General features: G+C 36.3%; 1 protein-coding gene across 1 annotated transcript; it reads right to left on the reverse strand.

The window, feature by feature from the left end:
- Positions 1-2,409: 2,409 nt before the first annotated feature.
- Positions 2,410-6,325, reverse strand: LOC120336508 (uncharacterized). The gene is made up of 4 exons (XM_039404200.2): positions 6,115-6,325; positions 4,108-4,227; positions 3,565-3,794; positions 2,410-3,483 (listed from the first exon to the last, which is right to left on the reverse strand). The coding sequence occupies exons 1-4, from the start codon at positions 6,296-6,298 to the stop codon at positions 3,295-3,297; spliced, it is 723 nt and encodes a 240-aa protein (XP_039260134.2). The 5' UTR covers positions 6,299-6,325; the 3' UTR covers positions 2,410-3,294.
- Positions 6,326-11,395: the final 5,070 nt, after the last annotated feature.

The raw sequence follows: 11,395 nt of genomic DNA on the forward strand, positions 1-11,395 counted from the left end.
AAAAAACTGGTCGTACATAAATTGGTCAGTGTTAAACCAATTGTACAAGACAAGAGAGGGGGGCTTAGAGAAAGAAGAATATATAAGAAGAAAAAAAACGAGAAACGACAATGTTCATGAATGCAAATGTAAGCGGATGCAATTGTACGCGGGAGCACATGTACGCGGGTGCAAATGTACTTGGTGCGTATGTACATGGGTTCAAATGTCCGTGGGTGCAAAGATAATGGAACCGATTTTTTGATTAGACTTAAATCGAAGAGAAGCGCGTTTATGTCGTAGTAGTTTATATCGGTGAGATTATTCACACATGGTTTGCTACTGGTTCTATCAGAAACCAACGAGTCATGTTAATTTTCGTTTTGACGTCATCTTGTTAACCTCTTTTGCATTCTTTTGTTTCCGGTAGGTTACCATCAGCTTTCTTAAGATATAGTAGTATTACTATTTTCCCTTTGCAGCCCAACATTTCGAATTTGTTAAAAAAAAGTCTTCAAAGTAGAATTTTCCAGGTAATTAAATTGTTTCAGTAGATAGTTATTTGCTATCTTGTGTTTTGTTATTTGCCACAAGTGTATTTTGAAAACCTTAGCACGCGTCCTCATTTGAGTTGTGCATCCCTGGTATAGAATGCCCATGATGGAGGGGGAACGTATACTTTATTTACTAGTTAGAGCACAGGTTTTAATTCTAATAGATTCGAAAGTTACAACTAAGTTAGTGCAAAGCAAGCGCATAGTAATATATATCAAAAATAACACTAATGCTCTAAAAGCTTCCAGTGCCCCAATTCCAACCGACGTAATTTCAGGCCGTGATTTTTGAAAAATCGTTATTGTCATAACCCTATTTAATATATATATAATTGTTTCGAAGTGGAAACACAGCACCAAGTTCTGTTTGAAATAACTGCAGTGAAAAATGTGATATACCAAGTCAAACCGAAGCAACTGATAAAGATGCAAGTGAATTCTCACAACTAAATACTGGACAAATCAGAAACTTGCTGTTTTGAATTGTATCTGTGACAATGATACGTTTAATGACAAAATGCCGAATACCGTTTAAACTAAAGCGTCCCAACAATCTCTTTAACTCTATTGTAACGCTACATTGATATTTTGCGAACTTAATGAAATCGACAGGTGTTAGTTTGCATTGTAAAGCAAAGTATTGGTTTGGTCCACAAGTACATGACAGTAGTAGAGATGTACCGATGTATCGGTATCGGGTATCGGAATCGGCAATATCGGCCATTTTTACGGTATCGGCCATGTATCGGTATCGGTGAGATTAAGGCCGATATTTCCGATATATTTACCTTTTTGATATGGTCCAGAATGTTTTAAAGATAAGTTGGAATACTACTTTTTAATTTATTTTTTGTCTGGAGAGATCGTGAGCTATGAGCCATACATGTCCCCACCCCCGCGAGAGAATAGGATTCACGTGTTTTTAGCTATTTATCAGCTCAACTAATTTGGCTATTTTCGCTGTCAAATTTTTATATTGACATTTTTAATATTACATAGTAATCATGAAGAAATATATCAACACGGCACATAACAAAAAACAATTAGAAGCCCAGTTTTAAATCATACAGTGGAATTGGGGTCCTTAACGACACATGGACTTTTGGCACGGGTATAAATTCTGACTGTTTGTCGTCAAGTACAAGTGTCATTTAGTCCGTCGACATCAATAAACTAAATTCCGACACAATTATCCCTCTACGCAGGTATTCATTTTGTTTAACTACACAATTTCTTTATAGATATATTGACATGACCGCCTAGCCCTAGCTTGTCACAAAATATATGATAGCAATTGTATAATAATATAAAATAGTAAAGTAAAAAAAACGTCCTCGACGGTTATAGGTAGGCCTTCTTTTGGTCGGTGCTGATTGATATTCTTTCATGTGGGCTTGGACTTACTTATTGCGTCGACGATTACGATTAGCCACGAAATGAAATATTTGAAAAATGCTTTTAATTTGATCGTAGGACGGCGGCTCTAGAATGTGTGGGTGATATTCGATATTCTTTTAAACACGAATAACGATTTTTGAAGGTCGCGATATTAACATTAAATTCAAATTGGACATCCCGGCTTATGAGTTTCAATTGAACACCGAGATTACTAGCGTTACTGTACAATGTATCTTAATCAGTTAAAGCATATGGATAGTGGATACCAAACATTAATTTCATATTATGCGACATATATATCTTTTTTTTTCGATCTGAAATATTTTGTACTATGAACAATGCTCAAAGACCATTGTTTTAACCCGTCTGCCCTACACAACACACCTAATTAAGTAATATTTACATAGTATCGGTATCGGAATATCGGTAATATCGGCGTTTTTAGCTGGTATCGGATCGGTATCGGCGACAAAAGTGGTATCGGTACATCTCTAGACAGTACCCGCCTCATGGCAATACCAAGGCCTGGGTCATTTACTTTTGTTTGAGAAATCAATTAGATGAGTAAAATGTTCTGGCAAATTTTTCAGATCATTCAGTTATGTTGAATTTTATATTGATACTTTTCTCGGAGTCAAACTTCTGTGCATATGACTATGCTGAGTATTTTTGTCTCATACAAAGAGCCTATAGAATATAGATAAACAAATGCATTGGAGAAAATTTCCTGTATATTATAGCCTCATCAAAATAAACATATATATATATGCAATAAATATTTCAAGTATTTTCAACGAATTTTGATGATTCACATTTATGATATCTAAAGATTTGCTTTACACTTAGAATAACTATTATTAAAAATCAATTAATCGAGATCGCTCTATTCCAAATGCCCCAAAACTACCTGCTGGATGATTTTATATAATTGAAAAGCGATACCTTTGCTCAGCAGACATAGTTTAATGCCGTAAAACATCTTTAAAAGTGGAGTAAAAGGAAATTATCCACGTGTTCAGGTATAAATTAAGTGGTATAAATTTTTGTGGTTTGCTCCGACAAAGAACTTCAAGCAAGATATCACTAATATCTGCTGTGACGTGAATGACTGAATTTTTGAGGTTCAGCATAAATCTACCCAACCTAATCTGCGGTTTCTAAAACAGCAAGAGGTGAATAAAAAGTTCTTTGTGTTAGTCAAGTTATGTGATGAATTATCTGTGACCGCAAAACGTTAGGTATAGTGTTTGTACCCATGAGGTCAAAAAAAAAAATTAAAATTGCGAATTATACTTTCGTAACTACAATCAAACAAAAGTCTGCTTCATATCGAACATTGGCTTGGCAATAATGAGAATGCAAACTAAATCATGGTCTCGCACATAATTCCGTTGGTAGCTTTCACGGGGTCAAAGTTCATGAATCCATTTTTTCTTGTAATATCAGCGTAGAGATAAATCTGTGTATATCTTGAATTCCTGATGGGATACATAGGTGCGTACCATCTTACAAAAGGAGCATTTGTTCCTTCCAATGTAGTCACAACTTTGCTCTAAATGAAAATTATAATTTACGTGCAATGTCTAAAAAAAAATTCGGTGACGAATTACTATTAATGTTGATAAGTTCTCACCCATTGATTGATCTTCATGCCAAGCCAGATATAAATGTAAAACTTCGGTCGCAAGATCTTGGACCTCATAAGTTGCAGTATTTTGATGTAGTGTCCCGCACTGTAAATGCTTGCCGGGCGCCCACCAGGTCTCTTACCACATAACTCCCATGCATTCAGCATTGTAACGTTTCGGGAATTATATGCTTCAAGCCAAAAGCAAAGGCCAAAATCTTCGATTTCGCAATCGCCTGAATGAATAAAAGTAATCAAATTAAATCATTTTGATAGACATATTGTTTTGGTGTATGAGAAAAGAGATTGAAGTTGGTGATATAACTGTTATTAAGCGTTTTAGCAGGGTTAAAAATGCAATCGTATTGGCCACAAACAATTAAACTATAGTAATATACTCGTTCAAATTATACATAGTTATATTGCAACCAACAAATAAATCTCTCCGAAAAAAACATTTTTTCATGGCTAATTAAGAGAACTTCAGCAGTATACATATCACATTTTATATTCACTTTCTATGTTAGCATTAAAAACATTTTCTCAGACCTGATGAAGCGACATGTAAACTGGGATCTTCCTCCTCTCTAATCGGAGCCCTGCATTGGTCAAGGAGTCGGTCTACTCTTGAATTCACCAGATCCACTTTTGCAGCAATGTCGTTTATTGCTTGAAAATAGAGAAAGTAAGTATGGTTTGGTATCGTATATGGAAGATTCATACATAGCTTTTTTGTTCGTTTTCAAACATGCTCTTATCCTATTATTCATCATTTACATATTAGCAGTATTTGTGGTTCATGAATGAAGCTGTTCACTGGATTTTTATGGCAAAAGTTCTATCTAAACCAGGGTCCTCAAACTCGCGGCCCGCGGGCCAATTGTCACTCAGCTCAGTTAGAATGATTGATGCAGTTGATATATGATCAGGACAAGTAGAGCAAAACCAAAATTTTTATAATCTATCCCCCAAAAGGCAGGTAACCTACTAGTACCGTACCTGTGAGTATGATATTCGATGGACCTTTGACCCCGAAGAATATTTTTTATACTTTATCATTGCAAATTCTTGGTGCTTATTTTAGAGGTGGCTTTGCAAGTTGAAGCCTATAAACTGGGGTATATGTTTCACGTCATCATTTTGATTCAACAACCTGTTTTTCAACAGTACCTGTAGAGAAGTTTAGCCTAGTCTATCACAGCTCTTTCTAGACTAATTTTTGATTACTGCAATTAAGCTACGATGTCCAAGCAATCAGAATGATCATTGAGTTCTTTGATTCATACTTGAATTTCTGGAACACAAGCCAAAACTAACAAATAGCATGCAAAAACGAGGTAATGTTTACAAACATGCCTGAAAATCATTCTGAGGGACAAGTGTCTGAGCGTTTGCGAAAAAGTCTATTGTTACGTCACTTTCTGCGTCTTGCTGATTAGCCAATGTTACGGAATAACCAAGGAAGTAGGTGCTCGGGGAAAGGTCCATCGCGGAATTACTTACAGTTAGGTTTTTGACATGTTTTGCGTATAGAAAAATAGAGAAAAAGATTTAACTTTTTATGTTTAATGCTTTTATTGTGAAAAACCTGATGCGGCCCGGACTCACTAAGGCTCTGTCTCGGCGGCCCCCAGGTTAATTGAGTTTGAGTACCCTGCTAAACAGTCTCGGACCACCTGAAGTATGCGCACCAAGATGGCGCGCAACCTGAACTCTGGTTGTGTACTAGGTTAGGGTTCAGGCTATGCGACATCTTGGTGCGCATACTTCAGGAGCACCACAATCTCAATATAAAACATATATTTTGTTTTACATTCAATAGAAGAACAGAATAAAATTTTATATATTTGAAATAATTGCAAATTACGCTCCGAATCAAGAGTTGTGCAACACAGATCCTGATTTCTTTGCCACGCAAATCTTTTTATATGAAAACATTGTCGGTCAGTAATATTGGTTTTGTCAGTCTCTCCATTGTTTTCTACCAATCTTATTTTCTTCACTTAACTTTATATGTTAGTTGTTGGAAATAGAGGACGAAACTAGTGGCTATGTGACCCAATTTCACATGCCTCAATAAAAATATGCGGATTAACTCATATGATTTTCGCTCTTGTTTATTTAATTATGTGATAGGCAACTTTCTTGTACGTGAAATAACATTACTGCTGATCCAATCTGCGTCATTGTTGATTCCGCAATCACCGTTTGTGTGCGTTGACCTTTACGAGGCAGCGATAAGGTCACCTAAGCACCGTTATTAAACTTGTGGAAATATTTAATTAAATTGTGATTTACTCTAATGCAGGTCACGAGGGTAATCCGCAAATTCCATCAGGAAACAATCAACGAGACATCGGCTGCCGTCAACCCGAATTTACAAAAGTCAGAATAGTTTTATGAATTTTGCACGGTCTAATAAATACGGTACGAAATTTTTTGAGTTTTATTGATTCCTATAATTAAGCTCAAAAATGCATTTATATATTCACATAAAAATTTATCATAGTAATTTCCATCTTATTATCATCTGGGTGCTATTAGCAGTTTACTAACCATCCATAATTACAGGCGCCTCGTAATCAGATTCTCCATTCAGTAAGGATTTCTCTTCTTGGTCCTTACTAAATATCGGAATAATATCCCCATCAAACTCTGCACATTCAATACTTCGGCTACTTCCTCGTGATGAGCCAACCAAAAGAAGACCAAAGAAAATTGTTATTGCAATCACGTCCATGATAATCACGAAACAGATATCCGTGACAGATCTATAATATACAAATAAATAATCTAACATTATAAAAAGTATTTATTTGCTTAGTGAAAGGCGAAAATTCAAAAATTATGTAAACACAACATCTGAACAATGTTCCAGAAAGCGCCATGGAATTACTTCACCAATATCAAATATGAAAATGAAACATTATCCGTTTCTTTCGCATTTCGTTCTGAGTACCCTACTGAGCTAGTCTTTCGTAATATACCGGGTAACTATACTATGGAATACATGATTCATGAGTTCGAAAAATTGATGTAACTTGTAACACCAAAATTGAAGTATTTCTTCTGAAAATTTCTGTCAAACCGATCAGAACGAATTAAAACATTCACTCAACTGCTTAGAAAAGTCGATATGATGTATTCTGAACTTTAATGATTACTCCAGTAAGGTACATAAATTAGGCTAGTATGCGTATAAAAATAACAATTTGGCCAATGACTATTAATGCAGCTATTCGCAATACAATGGAATTGTGATTGTGAACCATCGTCAAACGCGTATTAGGAACATAAGCTATTTTAGTGGATTGACTTATTAAAACTCCATAATAATACTCTTCTTGACTTCGACCCTGTCATGTCTAGGACTAGCTATGCGAGTCCTTGCATCAATGCCATACTAGCGATTGCATGTAACTCGAACCACGGGGAATGCAAACTAATGCTACCAGCTTTAGCCCTGCCTAATGTAACTTTCTGCAAAAAAAATTAAAAAAATGATCCGGAACGCCGAAGTTGTTTTGACACATTATTTGTCGTAAAATGAAGCATAACTAAACACAGTTTATTTTCTATTTTTTCTCCGTTCAAAAGAATGCACTATAGCTTTGCAAACTTTTCAGTTTATATAATAGGCAATAAGGTCCTGAGACTCCTGACATTATACACGATAATTCACAGTGAGTTTATGCTATAGTCACCTAACCTAAATTACGTCTTGAGTATTTCTGAAATGCAATTCTACAATAGGGCCTTTGTGTGCCCAAAATTCATAATCTAACTCCTGCGTCTATTTTTAAATTTCCTTAAGGCGCGGCAAGTACAAAAGTAATCCAATTTGATGCAAAATGTCAAAAAAATGATGAACGAGCTTATTGTATACCAAGCGTGGGTAATGCCGCAATTGTCGTCCGATTTTTTTATACACCGGTCTGCCATGATACTTAAAGCATTATTTAGCATGGCTTGTTGGCTACAAAGTTATCTAAAGGTTATATCAATCCCGAGCGACTCTATTTACCACCCACATCGCCAGCGCAGCATTTTGAATATCGAGGTTGTTTTTGGCCGAGACGCGCCATTGCATGTGCGCAACGCCGCACTTGACGATGGTTGAGGCTCCTGGGACTTGGCCTCACGGGTTAAACGTGCACGTGGCAGCTGCGTTCCTTTTAAAGGACGGGGTTGCTGATTGATTTTAACGAGCGTTAGCCTATCAACAACCTAATAACTACGTTTTAGTAATGAGAAAGGGTCTTTTATTTGATATTCCAATCCAAGTTATGGTTAAAAAAAATTTGCTGCAGATATCAAAGGCCATTATCCTAATTCATCCTATTCATAGTATTAATACCTTAATGGCGTGGCACAGTGGCGTAGCCAGCCCAAAATTTTTGGGGGGGCCAAATTTGAAAATTTTAGAAATTATATTGGGTTTAAAACACCGTTCTTCAAGCGCCCGTTCTTCAAGCGCAAAACAACAACAGTTGGTCACCAAGCAAACTGATTCAATTACTCAGCTGGATTTTTGTGAAAACAAAATCCATTAATAAACAATTTTTTATTTGAAACAACAAATATTAACAACGCAATTTGAATAAGTAAAATACATCGCCCCAATTAAAAGTCCATCCTTCGCTTCCCGCCAACTATGCTCGACACAACTCGATTAATTTTCTCCTCGGTGACCATTTCACGGTGACAGTGAAGCACACACAAATCAGAAAGGCGATTGGACGTCATTGATGAGCGCAGCCATGTCGTTACCCGTTTCATGCATGAGAAAGACCGCTCAGCCTCAACGGTGGTTGCTAGTAGCGTCATAACGATCTGTATTGCGGTGTACACGCTTGACGAGACAAGATGCCACAAAACTGGTGGATTAGGAGTGGAATTCTTGAAAATTTTGGGGGGGGCCATGGCCCCTCTGGCCCCCCCCTGGCTACGCCTATGGCGTGGCATATGTCTATTATTACTAGCTGAATGAATCATAAACGGTTTAACCCTATAGGTTTGTTTCCTAGTTTACATTTGTGACTGCATCTCTGCGGCCAATATTTCCATCGCCCGTATACATTGGTTGACATGATCCAACCGAATGACTTTTTGTTTCAAGCCAGAACCATGTTACAAATCGTAAAAGTTTGATCCAGTAAGTAACGTAAGATCCCCCTAAAACGTTAAAGAACAAAATTGGTTGGTAAACCAAATTGATGCATGAAAATTTGAGAAGTCTCCATAGATTAACTAAAAAGTAGTACCGTTTTTGTGCATAAATATAGTTTAGTTTATTAAAATTCTGATGAAATTTTTGTACAAAAATAGTAGCTTATATCGTCAGGTTTAACGGTGACTGTCATAGATTCTTGGAATCTTAGATTCCATTGACCGGAGGGAAATCTCCACGTCACAACTGGTTGATAACTCGAAAATCATCATTTCGCCACAAATTAAACAACTGAATTATAGCAAGCAGTTTGATGCATGGTTGTAAACTTTAGGCTCATTAAGATGAACCGCAATGTTCGCAATACTTTCAGTAAAATGAATAACAAAGTTATTTGTCCGTCGTTAGGGGGTAGAGTCATATTTCTTTGGTATAGTTTCTTCGTTTTTGCCAAGTATTTTAACATTGATTCTAGTTAGCGAGATCCTACTGTACAACTGTAAGAGAATTTGCCAAATTGAGTTATTTTTAATAGTATTTATTTAGGATTTGATCTATATTTAAACTTCGGAAATACAACTGAAAATTGACAAATAGCACGCAACGCCACGAAAACGCGCTAATGTTCACCACCATGTCCCAAAAAAATTGTGAATAAGTATTTCCGAGTGGCCGCTAAACTTCAGTTTTTACGCCACCATTGACATCTTGCTAAATGCTAGGGAAGTGAGTAAACAAGTTGGTCAATGCTCGGAGAGACATAAGTATATTCCGATGTCACAATTATTTTTCAGTGGTTCAACAAAAAATGCATTACATAACAACTGTAAAATATTAAAAAAGTATGCTTCCAAAGTCAAGAAGCACTTACGGTCCATATTTAATACTCGAAAGGTTCGGATTCGGGGCGCAGTCCGCCAGTTGAGTAGCCCTGCCTAATCTATTTTTCCATACGCTGGCGTGATGAATCATATGATATCTATGACCAGTTTTCATTGCCATCGTCTTTTAACCAAACGCCACCATAAATTCGACTACGTTTGCGTTATCTCTATGAAAGAAATTACCCTACCAAAATGGGATAGGATTATAATTCACAATAACTGTGGAATGTAGCGACCCTAGCTAAGAATACAGGCTACTTATGATTTGTAACTTGTCATCATTTGCAACATATAATCATACTTAGTAATTAAAGTTTGTCTAAAACGCAGTTATTCGCGAGCGACTCTAGGTATGGTACAAATATCCACGGGTAAAGATCTTCATGATCCGAATGCATATACGTGGAAATGTCATGGGTGCCAATTTCCGTGGGCGCAAATGTCCGTGGTTGCAAATTTCTAGGGTACCAATGTCCGTTTATGCAGATGTCCATGGGTTAAAATTTTTGTGAGTGCAAATGTTCTTTGGTGCAAATGTACATTGCGGCGAACGTCCATGGGTGCAAATGTCCGCGAGTGAAATTATTCCATTGTCAGCTCACCCGGACCACGTAAGCAAATGGATCAAATATTATCTTATGTGTTAGAGACATCTTTCAAAAAGTTGTGACAATATTTCTGCAGGTATTTAGTCATGCTAAGTGGAATTCATTGTCTATTGATAGCACACAAATTTGACATTGGGTGGTTGGCGTTGATGGGTATTGCCAACTATGTAATATCAATGTCATAGATTCATGTACCATCTATTTTCCGAATGTATATAGGTTAGGAAAATCTGGAAGTGGTGTAATAGTAGTACGGGATACTAGTAAGGGAATGCAAGTTGAAAACCGCGATCAAATTTACGGAAACATAATTAAAAACAATAAATGAAAAATACAATGATGTATTACTTCAAAAATATTTTATGCTCTGAATATTTGTACTGTCAGTATATTGTAAGGCTTTCGCAGACACAGACAGAAAGACATAGCTCAAAGTGACTGAAGGGAAGTGGACGAAAAGAGTACTGAGACATTATATGTGGAAAATACTTTTTTATATGAATCTAATGCACAATAGAACATGAGCAAAATTGAATATATCACAAGTTCAACAGTAACAGCTGTTTCTTCACAAGAGAATTGACAGTAACCACGGTTCCGAACCACATTTCTTGTGAGGCGTGTGTACTCGATTTTACTCGTATATATTCTTACTAATGTATTAATTGCCCTATTACTTTGTAGCATATTTAAACTTATTAGGGCAATTATAGCTGTTCTCATCTACTTTACCAATCTCTTTTGAATTCTCAGTAGTTGTAGAAGTAGTGTCTTATAGCAGAGTGATACATCTTTACTGGGCTGTCTGGGAACTGTCGTTTTATTTCATTTATATTTGAAAATTACATCTCCATTACAGATTTTCCGTGGACCGAATTCTGAACGCTAGGATTCAATAAATAGTTTGTGTTTACATAACGGTAGTCTGCCTATTTTTTCGTCATGAATATATGATCAAATAGGCTGAAACCTTTTTTAGGTTATTTCCAATTGCTCAATGACAGCTGCTTAAATATAGGTCTTTTCCTCACATCATTAAAAAAAATTATGCTCCGTTTGAGTGTGTTTTAAATGGATGACTCGTGAAAACGGGTTTGCTATTTTGAAATTGCCATTTTGGTTCGAAATATTGAACCAATTTCTATTAAAAAGTACTGACAACTAATATATCCTGC

This window comes from Styela clava, chromosome 2, assembly GCF_964204865.1.
Source record: "Styela clava chromosome 2, kaStyClav1.hap1.2, whole genome shotgun sequence".
Classification (NCBI taxonomy): domain Eukaryota; kingdom Metazoa; phylum Chordata; class Ascidiacea; order Stolidobranchia; family Styelidae; genus Styela; species Styela clava.

Coding starts and splice junctions, on each gene's coding strand:
- LOC120336508 (XM_039404200.2), bottom strand. CDS start 6,298: ATGGACGTGATTGCAATAACAATTTTCTTTGGTCTTCTTTTGGTTGGC. Junction 4,228..6,114: donor GGCGCCTGTAATTATGGATG/GTTAGTAAACTG, acceptor TCTATTTTCAAG/CAATAAACGACATTGCTGCA. Junction 3,484..3,564: donor GCATGAAGATCAATCAATGG/GTGAGAACTTAT, acceptor ATTTTCATTTAG/AGCAAAGTTGTGACTACATT.